This window comes from Lutra lutra, chromosome 3, assembly GCF_902655055.1.
Source record: "Lutra lutra chromosome 3, mLutLut1.2, whole genome shotgun sequence".
NCBI lineage: Eukaryota > Metazoa > Chordata > Mammalia > Carnivora > Mustelidae > Lutra > Lutra lutra.
Window position 1 is genome coordinate 28,875,307 of NC_062280.1, and position 14,969 is coordinate 28,890,275.

The following is a 14,969-nucleotide window of genomic DNA, read 5'->3' on the forward strand; positions in this document are numbered from 1 at the left end:
TCTTCAAAAGTTTATAGTTAGAAGAAAACATCAGTAAGAATGACCTTGAATAATCATTCTTGAAAGGTCCATACCACAACCTTTGGCAGGATTATTTAGGAAGTAGGCATTAGTTTTAGAAGACACTAGTAAGTGATATTCAAAGCTAATACTACACAGTGATGAATCTATTATATATACTAAGGAAAAACAAGGAATAACTAAAGTTATCCTATTGTAGTTTTTAAAATAGCTTGATAGAAAACTCAGTTCTCTCAGCTTCCTCCTCGTTTTCTTTTCAATAATGGTGACTACTTCCTGCTCTTTATTTTATACCATCAACGATGCTATTCAAAAATTCATAAAATATGCACACAAAACTTAGTGTCCCAGAAATAAGAAGAAACGTTAATCTAGGAGGAGGGTTACCATTACACTTACTATGGTACAGAGAAGGTATTCACTAAAGGGTGTGATTCAAGATCTATTCCACATCAAAATACAGTAATACCTGAAATATCCTTGGAATTCCTCCAGTATTGTAGTGAACTACTAGGCTGACTTTATTCTCTTTTTCCACAATTTCAAAGGACCCTTCTTTCCATTTCGTAATTCCAGTCTGCATACTTCGAATTCTGATAGGACCGTGTATCTTCAGAGGAGACATACTTTCTTTAAAAATAAATTGCTTCTAGCCAAATTAAAAAGCAAAAATACACCTTCACCTGACAGATTCTATGGAAGAAAAATAAAATAGTAAGTTAAAATTCACTAAGATAAGAGTGATTAAGAGTTTGAAAGAGCATATAATAAACCATGTTATGTCCTTCTATTTCAATAAACTATTTTTTCTTAAGCATTCTTAAAGGCCTTGATTAGCTGATAGGCACAAAAAAGACAACTAAATTATCACAAACATCAGTGACTAAATCCACCCACCCTTCTTTCTTCTCTACATGTTCCCTTCTTTGCATATGTCCAGTATCTATGCCCTAACAGTGCTTAAATTTTGCATTTTGCACTATCAATAACCAGATTGGTGCCACTAAAGGCAGGTCAATCAGGAAAACAGAAGATTCCACAAAGATTCCAAAGTGATTGCCCACAGCAGTATAACTAAATTTTATCTTCCTTCATGAATGCTGAAGGGTCTTGAATTTCAAATGTAAGTTAAAAAATATTTTCAGTCAGCTGACTCCATTTCTTAGAATGGAGTTCCTTTCAAAATACCAAAATCGTATCACAAAACAATTCCTTCCACCAGGCAGTAGGGTAAGCATATCCACACGTATTGAAAACACTAAGCGAATAAAAAAAATTTAAGAATAATCAAGTTAGTTTAACTTCCAGAATTATATTGAGAAAGTAATTTATTCTCTAGGCGAAACAAACAAACAAAACTCTCTTCCTAAGAACCAACCTAGCACTTATGCTTAATATTACCATAAAGTGGAAAGAACCTTTACCAATTTTATCTTTGACAAATACTCAAATTTCTGAATGAACTTCTAAATACTTAAAAACTACTTACAGCAATAAAAAATATCTAAGACCTTCAAACTAGCTTACCAAATATCAGCAAGTAAATACAACTATAATAGCAAAGAACATTAAGTAGTATCATGTATATACATAAACATATGCACAATCATCTAAAATTATTAAGACATTTTATTTATACTCTTTCCAACTCTCTAAAAACAATGCTAATACAGGGGTGCCTGGGTGGCTCAGTCAGTTGCGTGTCTGCCTCTGGCTCCAAGATCGTGATCCCAGGGACCTGGGATTGAGCCCCTGCATAGTTGTTGAGCTCTAGCTCCCTGCTCAGTGGAGAGCCTGCTTCTCCCCGAACCCACGCCCCCTCCCTGCCATCCCCTCCTCAAATAAAAACATTGCTAATACAGACTCTTGCTTATAATTTAAGAAATTAAAAATCATCATACTTTGCCTGTCCCTGAACAACTAGAAAAGCTTAAAAAAAGTAGTATACAAAAGAAAAACACAGGAGACTGAGCTATTAGGCGACAGCTGTCCCTAATTTATAACTTCCCTTTCTAACTATTAGTCTTCTCAACTGTAAATAGGAATAGCAAATGCCATAGTGTTGCATAACTAAATGAAATAACACACATTTGGCACCCAACAGATAAAAGCTTTAACATGAATGAAATCAGTATTCACTTTCTGAATTTATTCTTTGCCTGCAACACCTTTCTCTAAAGACGTCCAATAAATAAGCTGTTAACAGGGGGTCAAACTCAACTGCCTAGAAGGGCCATGCAGGTGACATGACTGAAGTAGGCAAACCATAAAAACTACTAGTGAAATCTAACTAATTTTACCAGGTAGAATTAGTCAACTCAGTTATTGCCACATCAGCAAACTTTTCAAGAACATGAATTCCAAATATTTATGCAAAACTTCCCATTTAAAATTGTGGGCAATGATTTCAAATTTATTTTTATAAAAGCTACAAATCAAACAAAACCCCTATACACAGGATACAGCCTGGGGCCCCCGAGTTTGAGGCCTCTAGGTGCTGTAATATCAAATAACTGGGAGTAAAATTTTTAAAAAGATGTGAAAACACTCTGAATAGTTAAAAGATGTTATGCATTTTAAGTCCTCCATGACTATTCACTTATATCATCAATTTCTTGAATGCCTACTTTGGCCAGATTTAGATAGGATAATTTGCTAGGTATATAAATCCATCAAAGTAACAAAGTCCACTACTGTTTAAAGACATGTTAACACGGCACTGCTCAAACTAGTAACTACAGAATTTGGACCAGCAATGCGTGTTTATAATACTTTTTTTGCAATCAATAATTTGGTGCTTCATTGTCTGGATGTGTCCTTAGACTTCTTTCCACTCTGCTCTCAACACTGTCAAGAATATGTTACCCTTCTCCTACCCCAGTTGTCCATCCAGAAACATAGGAGTTAACTTCGATTTCTCTTGATGATTACTGGTATTGAACTGGAAATGGAAGATCACGGTAGAGTCCCGTCAATTCTACCTCCATACACCTTTCAGACATCTTTATTATAATGAACTGTAGATCAAATCACATCATTCTCCTCCTTAATATCATTCAACAGTTCCCCACTGCCCTCATAAATAAACAATAAAATCTAGACTCAATAAAATCGTGACATAAACACCCTTTATGATCAGGGCCTACTTACCTCTCTATCCCCCACAAGCCCTCCAAAGCCAGCTATCTGAACTATGTAATTGCCCCCCAAAAGCCTTAATGTTCTCATACCACCATACTTTTGCATGCACTATGGTTTACCTCTGGAGAATTTGTATGGGCTCTCCCCACCCCCCCAAAAACCCCTGTGATTTCTTCTCTTGGCTATAAAATCAAGGCTCAGCTTAGATGTTCTCTTCTTTAAGAAGCCTTTCCTAGCTACCTTTCCCTTTTTCTCTCAATCCCATATTCACACTGAGACTATTTCAAGCTTCTGTATTCTCCTGCTGTCCCCTGTGCTTGCTTCCAGTATAACATTGTATCATAAACTGTTTACTTCTTTGTCTCTATCTACACTTTGCTATTTGAAGACAGTGAATATATTCTTTAAACTCTGAGTCCCCATTATGGCAGTGTCTGACACACAAGAAACAAACTTATTATTCAAGAATAATGAAATCAGTACTATCAATTCTATTCAATTTACTGTTAAAATACACAAGAGCAGATACTGAAGCCATAAATCCCTCTTAAATAGCCAATACAGGGTTATATTTACTAAACTCTTTATAAAAGTACCACTAGGCACTGTAATTCATATAACTCATGTTTTGAACACTGCATCTAAACTTTTCTACTAAATGCAAAGCTGTCTTCATATCTTAATCAAAATTCAGTAAGAGAGGGGCTCGGTTGGTTAAGCATCTATCTGCCTTCAGCTCAGGTCATGATCCCAGAGTTCTGGGATCGAGTCCCACACTGGGCTCCCTGCTCAGTGGGGAGACTGCTTCTCCCTCTCCCTCTGCTGCTCCCTCTGCTTGTGCTCTCTCTTGCTCTGTCAAATAAATAATAAAATCTTTAAAAAAAAATTCAATGAGACAAAAATCATTTGTGGAAAAACAAGAATTAATATGCAGTTACAGAATGCATTAAAGCAAAAACATTAGTAAACCTGCTTAAACTGGGATTCATACTATTCATTGCTCAATGAAGAAACTCCATTTTAAGAGTTCTGCCAAATTCCCTCACCTTTCCTGAAATGTCATTAGGGGTCAGGGTACCAATTAAAAGAGAAAACAAAACCCCATTACCTTAGTGTTTTCTTTATAGAGCAAAAGTGAGTAAAGGTCAATGACCTTAAATTCCTCTAACAAAACATATTTTTAAAAATTATATTATTCAACAAAATTGGAGGTGAAGATTTCCAAGTTCACTAAAGCACATGAGAAAAAACTTTATTGCTTACTTCTGTTTCTATATATAATTTCTCTGTACAATTCTCAAAACATTTTGATGCAAAGATTTAAGTATATGAAATTTTACTTCAGATACTGAACACTTCCTTGACCATTTCTACTACCAACCGTTCTTTCCTCTAAGGAAAAAAAGAAGACCCTAAAAGGTACAGGACATAAAATTTGTAGAGCCAACAAAACTTTTTCTTAATCCCTTAATGTAGTCCATTCCTGGCTCTTGCACTAAATGAATTAACTATATCTACTTTTATACATTCATTATACTATCAAGGTTTGTCCTATTCTATTAAGAGAAAAAACAAACAAACAAAACTAAGTTTCTTTTTCAGTATGCAGCATGATCCAGTAGTAACAGTTAAACTTTCTATGAACCTAGGCCAATGAGAAGGTTTCTTTGAACTCTATGATGCTAATTCCATATCAAAGCAACATTACTAAAACAAGGTGTAACAAGATCAAATCATTCTTTAAGTAGGTCCAAATAGAGTCCTCTTTCCCTAGCTTTTCTCACAATTATTAGAATTACTGTTTAACTCTGAGCATTCTATGAAAGCTCAATCAATAATATTGACAAAAATGTTTCCGTACCCTGTACGGTTATTTAAATGCACATATTTTAAGTACTACTCTGAAAACATCCTTATGTATGGGGTGTTCTGTGGTAGACCAAACATGCTAAAATAAAACCATTACTACAAAATAGAAGAAAGAACTGTTAATTCTCGCCAATTTGCATACTCTTGGAAACACACATCCAAATAAAAACATTACTTACTTTTCAGTGACTTTTACTGAAAAACCCTATGTAATAACAATTCACCTTTATTCTGATCCTTGTGCCAAAGGCAATGCACTCTTCTTGGGGAACTACTCATATTTTGCAGCTATGCCAGTTCTCCGGAAGCCATCAACTCAGCTAAAGAAAATATAAGTGTGCCTTTTTAAAAGAATCCAATTTACCAAAATTAAAATTAAAAAAAAAAAATCAATCATTTTATACAACAAAGATGAACTCTTCTTGATTATTTAAAAACTACAAGCTACCTTACTAAAAACATTTAAAATATAATGCTTAAGATACACACATATATACACCATTGACTTTAGGGATTTATCTGCTGTGCAAAATGAGGGACTCCAGGCCTGTACCTTATCCATTTGTGTTCTTGGTGTATTTATCCCTGCTACATTTTGAAACTAAAAGGGCAGTGAAAAAGAGTATATTCTTTGTTGACTTTATAAACATTGTTACATAATGATGTCTTAAGTCTGAAAAAACTATTTCCATGATGTGCTGCTACAAATTTCAAAAGGTGAGTAAATTTGGTTTTTACTTTTCTTTATGGGTTTGTTCCTCAAATTTAGGCTCTCTAAGCCTCAACTGTCCCTGAAGTTCTAACCAAACATCTTTCACTGCCCTCTTGAATGCTATAATATCAACTTTAAACTCATTTGTTCACTTAGTAAAAAAATGACTGAGCTACTTTAATTTGACAGCACCGTGGAAATACAAATGTGAGGATGATACAGTCCATGCCCTCATTATCAGAGGCTCCCAGACTTCTCTACATTTTCCTTCCACCATCATTCCAGAAAAAAAAAAAAAGAAAGAAAAAGAAAAAAGAAAAAAAGAAAAAAAAAATAGCATCAGCTTTTCCCTCTTTCTCATTCATCTGAAACCCAGCCTTTTCATAGCTGCTACCCTGATTCGGAAACTCCTCATTTTGCCATCACTCCCACCTAACATTTATTATGCAATTACTGACTAAGCATAGTGTTAAGCATCATGCATGCATTATCTCATTTAATTTTCCCAATAATCTTAAAAGACAGGGATTATTATCTCTATTTCACAGATGAGGAAACGGAGACTTAGATTAAGTTAATTTATCCAGTTATGGATTCATTAAAAGACAAAACTAAGTCTAACACCAGAACCCACATTTTTAACCACTACCACAGTGCATCCTCATCAATGATTTGCAGCAACAATCACTTTCCATTCTCCATTCGCTCAGGATGTTTCTATCCAATGAATCCTGTGCCCTACAATGCCCTTTCTAAAGAACTACTCTCTCGGCAAGTAAAGAGTGCACTATTTGTCTCCTTAACTTTCTCCTAAGTGATTGGGGGCGGGGGCAGGAACCTACCTTATTTCTTTTGTACTACAAAAAAATAAGACTTAGTAAGTGCTAACTACTTGTTACTGAAGCCAATTCTCTCCCATTTTTTTAAATTTTATTTTACTGTGGTAAAAATATTTAATATGAGATCTATCCTCTTAACAAAACCTTAAGTGTACAATACGATACTGTTAACTAGAGGTACAATACTGTACAGCATCTCTCTAGAATGTTCTCATCTTGCTTAACTGAAACATTCTCCCTGACTGAAACATTTTTAACGGCTCATCACTACACATAAAATTAACCCAAATGCCTTTCTGTGTTTGGCACTCATATACTTCCTATATTTATTTCCATTTTTCAACACAAATCCTGTTCTATATACACAAATTATTAAATTTTAATACTTTCCACATCCACCAACAATAACTTACTTAAATATGGAACTTTCCTTTATTTTTGGAAATCTCATCCTCACTATGCTCATAGTTTAACCTGTTGGTAAAATATATAAACCACTGTTCTGATTTCTAAGAGCTTTCTTTCCTAAAAAGATCCAAAAAACAAACGCAGAGATAAAATTAGTATATGACTAAAAGGGAGAAATCGACCTAGATAAAGTTTATCTTCAATTCAGAGCCTACAATCTGAATGATTTTTATGCCCTAAGCATGAGTAAAATCATCCATAGCTGGAAAACTCTTGGGTTATTCTCTTGCATCCTTTAATTTGTTAGAAGAGTGAAAACGTTCTTGTCATCAGATGACATCAATAAACTAGTACTCCGAAAGACATGATGGTTCCTAAAACAAGCTTCAGTTTACTTATTTACTTAACAAATTCTTGAGAAATAAAAATGAAATAGCTACTACTAGCATACATTCTAATAGGATACATGCTTTAAATAATCACACAATATATAATTACAAGTTCTAAAAAATAATACAAATATAAAGTCATGACAAGACATTATAATAGAGTACCTGATTTAAGACTCGGTGGGTAGAAGGAAGAGGCAAAGGCTAAGCTAGTATTAAAAAATGAGTTAAACAGGGATGGTCGTGCTGGAACAATCAGCATGTGCAAAGGCCCAGTAGTTGGAAAATAACCTGGTGTGACTAATGAAATGAAAAGCAGTTCAGCTAGAGTTTAGTGAGCAAGAAGGGGCTGGAACAAGATAAAGCTAGTGAAGCCGGGAAGAATCAAGTTATGTAGAATCCTGTAGACCACAGTAAGGATTTTGAATTTTACCCTAAATATAATAAACAGTTTAGTGATGGGAAACCCACTGAAGCAGAGAAATAACATGTTATTGTTGAATGGAGAAGTGATTGTTTGGGTTTGGGGAGGAGAGTAAAAGGAGGAAGAATGAAAGAAAACAGGGCAGACGAGAATACTGAAGTGTTGCAGCTTATAATAACAATTACAATAACAATGGTCATTGGCTATTTACTGTGTGCCATGTGCCATTTAATCCTCTTAACAATCAAATAAAATGATTATTAGTCCCATTTTTACAGATGAGAATATAAGGAACCAGTGACTAATTAAGTCTGAGTGAAAGATTTGCAGCTTGAGCTCAAAAAGTGATACTGAAGGGCGCCTGGGTGGCTCAGTGGCTTAAAGCCTCTGCCTTCAGCTCAGGTCATGATCCCAGGGTCCTGGGTTCGAGCCCCGCGCTGGGCTTTCTGTTCAGCGGGGAGCCTGCATCCTCCTCTCTCTCTGCCCGCCTCTCTGCCTACTTGTGATCTCTCTCTCTCTGTCAAATAAATAAATAAAATCTTAAAAAAAAAAAAAGTGATACTGAAGATGTATAGAAATACATTCAGACATACAGATGAGCCTTGAACAACATGGGTTTGAAATGTATGGAGTTACATATACACAATTTTTTTTTAAAGATTTTATTTATTTATTTGACAGAGAGAAATCACAAGTAGGCAGAGAGGCAGGCAGAGAGAGAGGAGGAAGCAGGCTCCCCGCTGAGCAGAAAGCCCGATGCGGGGCTCGAACCCAGGACCTGGGATCATGACCTGAGCCGAAGGCAGTGGCTCAACCCACTGAGCCACCCAGGCGCCCCCATATACACAATTTTTTTTTTCAATAAATGTATTTTCTTTAAGATTTTCTTAACACTTTTGTCTAACTTACTTTATTCTAAGAGTACAACATAAAATATATATAGCATACAGCGTATGTATTAAGTGACTGTTTATGCTACTGGCATTCCAGTTAACAGTAGGCTGTTAGTAGCTAGGTTTGAGGGGAGTCAAAAGTTACATGTGGATTTTCAATTCGAAGGGGTCCATGCCCCTAACCCTTACGCTATTCAAGGGCCAACTGTGTTGGATATAGAATAAACAGAACTTAAAAATACATGGGATGAAGTAGAAGTCAAGAATGGACTTCAAGTTTCTAGCTTATGTTAGTTGATAAATGAATATGCCACTTAATGAAATAGAATACTGAAGGACAAAGAATTTGGGATACAGAGAGAAAAATTAAGACTTTGGTTTTAGATGTATCATATTTGAAATTCCTAAGGGAAAAAAAAATCAAGTGGAGATGTCAAGCAGACAACTGAACTGGTTATTTAATCTTGAGCTGAAAATAAAGGGAAAAGGCTGGAAATTAAAATTCTTAAGTCTTCAATATACAGGTGGAATTTAAAGCTTAGGACAGAAGAGTAAAAGGTGAACAAGACCCTCACACTAAAGCCAGATACTCCATTTCACTTCATCAAACATTTCTCGCCGTGATCATCGATTACTTTGATGTCACCAGGCTTTACAATCCTCATTCAACTTTATCTTTCAACAGAATTCAACACTATCGATTACTTCTTTCATCTCTTTTTACAAAAGACTCGCCCTCCTCTATACAGTTATTAATCACCAAGAATCCCTCCGTGCTCCATCCTGGGTCCGTTTTTTCTAGTACTACACTCTCCTTAGGCAATTTCATCCACATGCATAACTTCACTTACTATCAACATGGCAGATGATATACACACATTAGTTTATACAGCCTGCCCAAAACTCTCCTCTGAGCTCCAACTGCCCCCTTGACAGCCTGTCTCAAGCATCTTTTCCAGTTAGAGACTTGTTAGATACTGCCTACCCGCCCCCCACAAAAGGCATTTAAATAGAGCCGAAATTTTGAAGACGAATACCACAAAACCACTACAGGCCAACTCTCCAGAACACAGGATTTTATCATCAGTGATCATTTCCTTTCATGGATCATGACCTAAAATAGGTAAACCTGACAACCTGGTCTGATAGCTAGAAGACGCGGAACAACCAAACGCACGACAAAAATACAATTCCTGCGTTTTAGTGATAAATGGTTCGGAAAGGGAAGATGCAGAATGGTCAAGAGTGAACGTCCAAGGCCTGATGGGTGCGCGGCAACGGAAGACACCTGAAGAGACAGTAGGCCTTGCCAAGGGGCGAGTGGCGGACGACGACAGCCCCCAGCGAAAAGGGGCCAGGTTTGGGTTGCGGAGGAAGAGCGTGACAGTAAAGACTAGGTCAAAGGAGAGGGAAAGCCTGGGGGGGAACCCAAGAGGAGTACCTGTGAGGCCCTGGGAGCGTCGTGGGAGTAGGGGTGAGCTAAGCAGCAGCGGGGCGAACTCCAGAAGAGTGAACACCGAGTGGGCGGACCGCAAGCGGGGAGGGGGGGCCCCGGGGGGGAGGGGGACCTGGGGAAAACGGCTCAGTTGAGAAGCTCGTCCGCCTGCCGCGCCTTACCTGTGCCTGCGGGTCCGGAGCCCGGCACTGGCCTGCCGGAAGCAGAGTCCGCGCGGAGGGGGAGGAGCCGGGGGTAAGGAAGGAAGGGACACCGGGCACGAAAAAGAGGGGCCGCTCACTCCCCCTAGTCAGGGAGAGCGGCTGATGGCGGGAACTGTGACCACACGCAAACACGCACGCACGCACGCACACTCGACGCGACCAGACGAAGCGCGTGCGCGCAAGCCTACAAACTCCGCCCCTCCTGAGCCTTCGTCCCGCCCCAGGACGGAGCGAAGTCTGGACGAGAAAGCTCCGCCCCCGGCGTGCAGTAGTACGCATGCGCACTATCCACTTCGCGCCCTATGAACCTCCCACCATTTCCCTCCTACACAGCCCAATCGGGCATGCGCACTACTTGTCCTCCGAGACTGCTCGGCTTTTCCCGCCTTTCACTGGCCTCTGGAGGAGAGTCAGAGTTCACGCCCCTCTTTGGGGATACCTGCTCGCAGCCAGAGGATGCGGGGACTAGTGGGTGGGGGACGTCCTTCTGGCCCAGAATCTTAAGGGGCAAAGGACAGACTTTTGGATTGTAAACTCCGCCGGGAGCTGGGAGGCGGGAAGAGGTGTGTGGGCGGGGTCAGGGGTGAAAGGTCATAGGGCTGCGAAGGGGGCGGAGCGAGCCGGAGGCGGATGGCGGCTGCCGCGGCTCTTCATCTTTGGCGGCAGAGTCACTGAAACGGGGACGCGGCTGCGACGCGTCCGGCAGTGGGAGGAGAGCGGCGGCCGCTCCCAACATGCACAGCCTGGCGACAGCTGCGGTGAGTGACTGGGCGTTCCGGTCTGGGCCCAGACCCCCTCTAGCTCCGCGTTTCGGCCTGCTCTCCCAGGTCCCCGTGTGGGGCCGGGAGTCCAGCTCCTCCTGCCCTCAGTCTGCGAGGCCCCGGCCCCCTCCTCGTCGCTCCTTGACTGTGGTGGAGCCGGCCCCCACTTTCCTCTCTGTTGGCTCTCGCGGCCTCCTGCGCCGCGTATCGCGTTCTTTTCCGGCCCCGGGGCCTGGTCCCGCGCCGGAGCGCCTCCCTCGCGGCCGGGACGGGCCATTCATTGATTCATTGCGCTGACCGACGGTTTCAGGGTGCCGGTTGCGTGCTGGGCGCCGGCGGGGATGAAGGGGAATTCCGTGGTCAATCTGACACGGCCCTTGCTCTCGGAACTCACTGCCCGGGCACTTCGCAGTGGGAAGGAAATGGCTTCTAACTTACACCACTTGCTTTATAGGTGGAAAATAGAAGACCGGGAGAAATGAACAATTATCATGCCCGACTTAACGATCCTCTGCGCTTAAAACCTTTTTCCCACATCTCATTTTACCAGGGCGATCTCTGGACAAGAAAAATGGATCGTGTAATACACCTGGCTGAACTAATTTTTTTGCTTTCCATTGCATTTAGATAAAATCCAGACTCCTTGCTGTGGCCTACAAGGCCCTCCCTCTACCATACGTACCATACGGTCTTTACCCACGTTTACGGTCTAGTCTTATGTCACTTGCTCCGTAAGCTCCAGCCACATTGGCCTCCTGCCCATCCCTTATACCTGTGCTTTTACATTCCACTTGCACTTTCCGATCTCTATTCCTGGGACACTCTTCTTACCATGTACCCCCCCCCCCAATTGCACACGCACATACACACTCAGCATATGGGTGTAACTGCCTCTTCTTCCCTGGGGTCTCTTCCTAAATCTTCCTAGAGTAACCTTCCCTGACCACTCTATTTAAAGAAGTTCTGTAACCCCCAACTTTCCTGTTAAAAATATCTTTCTCAGCGGTGATCTCAATTTTGTCATTTTTGTATTCATTTACTTTCTTGTTGACCTAAGGGTAAGGTTACCCCAAGTGCCAGGACAGTTCCTGGCACAAAGTAAGGGCACAAACACTTTGCTGGATGAAAAAGTATGTATGAGGGAGATCACTACTGAGAGCTGGATGAAAAAATATGTATGAGGGAGATGACTACTGAGAGCACACACCCATAATGGAAAAACGAGATCGTATGATTGGAGTGCACTCTTCTGAATACTGGTGGCATTTATCAATTACAGCAAGATGAAGTGACTGAAGGGGGTAGTGTACTGACATTGCGTTATCAGGCAAATGACTTAAGTATTAAATAGAGAACCAAAAAAATTGCTTTTACTTTAAATATAGAAAGTGAAAAGGTATGCTGAATATGACCCGACTATAGAATATATTGTCATTTCCAGTGCCAGTGGCATCTCTGCCCCTGTTGCCATATTTCTAAGTATTTGTAAGTACTCAGAGTGGATACCTTTCCATCTTTCATTTAGGTGATTGCAACTTCCCCAGCATTTTTGTTTCTTCTCCCAAATTATACATGTAATTTGGGAAGAAACAAGTCAGATGATGAGGTTGCTGAGGGACACCTGGGTGGCTCAGTCAGTTAAGCCTCAGCCTTTGGCTCAGGTGGTGATCTCAGGGTTCTGGAATCCAGTGCTGCATCGGGCTCCCTATTCAGCAAGGAGCCCGCTTCTCCCTCAGCCTGCTGCTCCTCCTGTTTGTGCAGGCGTGTGGGCGCTCACTCTCTCTGACAAATAAAAATCTTTGGGGGTGGGGGAAGATGAGGTTTCTGCTGGTAGGGGAGGGGCAATTTACACAAGGGATTCTTCTAATCTTGGCTTGTCTAGTTCCTGGACATCTTCTCAGGCTTTGATACTAAACTGCTTTTTTCCCCATGACTCTGTAAACTCTATTTCTATTCACTTCCTTTTCTTTTCACTTGTTCCCTAATGCATCTTTTTTTTTTTTTTTTTTTTTTTTTAATTTACTCATTTATTTTGAGAGAATGGCATGGGGCCAGGGGAGGGCAGGGCAGAGACAGAGTCTCAAGCAGACTCCCTGCTGAGTGTGGCACTCCACCCAGGGCTCAGTCCCACAACCCTGAGATCATGACCTGAAATCAAGAAGTTGGATGTTTAACCGACTAAACCATGCTGGTGCCCCAACCTAATGCATCTTTTGAACAGCCATTAGAGCTGTGGTTCATTACTTGTGATAAATATACAATACTTGTTTCTTCAGTTACATTTACAGTGCTTTACATTGATTTAAAATTTAAGCTTTTAGATAGATTTTCATCTATTAATGCTATTGGGCTCCAGCAGAAGCTCTGAGAAGTTCCTTTGTACACTCATTCACTAGACTATTTGGTCACTGAGGAAATGGAAGCAGAGAAAAGTTGAGCCACCTCTTTCCCAATCCTTCACGCATTCTTATAGACTAAATTGCCTGTATTACTCTGATCTACATAAAGGACAGTAGTGGTGTATATTACTGGAAACTGAGAAGAGTTAATGATAACATGCAACAGTTCCTACAATAATCTAAGTTACTTGAGAAGATTTTTTTTTAATGATGACATGTTTTATACTTGTGTGCACCTTTATTTTTCTCTTTTTTAAAATAACAGGTAAGGGATGCCTTTGTGGCTCAGTCGGTTAAGTGTCTGCCTTTGGCTCAGGTCATGATCCTAACGTCCTGGCATCAAGTCCCACACTGGGCTCCCTGCTTAGCGGGGAGCCTGCTTCTCTCTCTACCTGCTGCTCTCTCAATCTCTCTGACAAATAAAAAATAAATTTTTAAAAATAAAATAACACGGGGCGCCTGGGTGGCTCAGTGGGTTAAGCCGCTGCCTTCGGCTCAGGTCATGATCTCAGGGTCCTGGGATCGAGTCCCGCATCGGGCTCTCTGCTCAGCAGGGAGCCTGCTTCTCTCTCTCTCTCTCTCTGCCTGCCTCTCTGTCTACTTGTGATCTCTCTCTGTCAAATAAATTAAAAAAAAAAAATCTTTAAAAAAAATAAAATAAAATAACAGGTAAATCATCACTTCAGCTAGGGAGATGGTACTATCAATGGAGAATGTGATCACATGAACATAGGATTTTATTCACTAAAGAGAAGAACTAAGAATTTGACAAGTATCTTAAATTTTGACCCTTGAATAGTATTTTATTAGGCTAGAAATACACAATGTGTGCTTGTCATACTTTATAGCATACATTTTAATGTTGCCATTATTGCCACCACACAATATTTCTCACATCGATGAAATAGGGACAGAAATACCATGCAAGATTATCCTAAAGATGAAATAAGAATATCAAAGTACTTGGTGGTTGGCTGGGTATAGTCCTTGTTTATATGACTTGCTCCCATACTTGAGCCTTGGGGCTATAATTCCTGCCTCAACAAAGTAACAAATCACTTTGTTGTGGACCTTGGAGGTTGTTTCAGAGTAGTAGAACTACAAATCTTCCTATACTATGTAGGTCTTTAATGAATGTTATGCTAGGTGGCTAAAATAGTCAAAGGTAAATCTTTAAGAGACTCATTGGCTATGCATTTTTTTAAAAAATTCCCAATAGGAGACCCTGGGTGGCTCAGTAGGTTAAGCGTCTGCCTTTGGCTCAGGTCATGATCCCAGTGTCCTGGGATCGAGCCCCGCGTGAGGCTCCCTGCTCCTTGGGGAGCCTGCCTCTTCCTCTCCCTCTTCCTGCCACTCCTGCTTGTTCGTGTGTGCTCGCACTCACTCTCACTCGCTCGCTCTCTGTCAAATAATTTCCCCGCTAATTTGCACTGGCAGTTTTAACATCCTTATAT

The 14,969-nt window shown here is 40.4% G+C and overlaps 2 protein-coding genes across 6 annotated transcripts in view; one reads left to right on the plus strand and one right to left on the minus strand.

The window, feature by feature from the left end:
* The window catches only part of USP37 (ubiquitin specific peptidase 37), an 86,350-nt gene extending 75,763 nt beyond the window's left edge, over positions 1–10,587 (minus strand). Inside the window, exons 1-3 of one of the 4 annotated variants that reach the window (XM_047721037.1) lie at positions 10,314–10,587; positions 5,211–5,351; positions 491–714 (exon numbers count right to left, since the gene is read on the minus strand). In XM_047721037.1, the coding sequence (XP_047576993.1) occupies positions 491–646 (156 nt within the window). In that variant the 5' untranslated portion in view covers positions 647–714; positions 5,211–5,351; positions 10,314–10,587. The remainder of the gene's footprint in view (positions 1–490; positions 715–5,210; positions 5,352–10,313) is intronic. The other 3 variants (XM_047721035.1, XM_047721034.1, XM_047721036.1) reach the window with 3 other exon arrangements.
* Positions 10,588–10,721: 134 nt separating this feature from the next.
* The window catches only part of CNOT9 (CCR4-NOT transcription complex subunit 9), a 33,368-nt gene continuing 29,120 nt past the window's right edge, over positions 10,722–14,969 (plus strand). The window contains exon 1 of one of the 2 annotated variants that reach the window (XM_047721040.1): positions 10,722–11,113. In XM_047721040.1, the coding sequence (XP_047576996.1) occupies positions 11,090–11,113 (24 nt within the window). In that variant the 5' untranslated portion in view covers positions 10,722–11,089. The remainder of the gene's footprint in view (positions 11,114–14,969) is intronic. The other variant, XM_047721039.1, reaches the window with a different exon arrangement.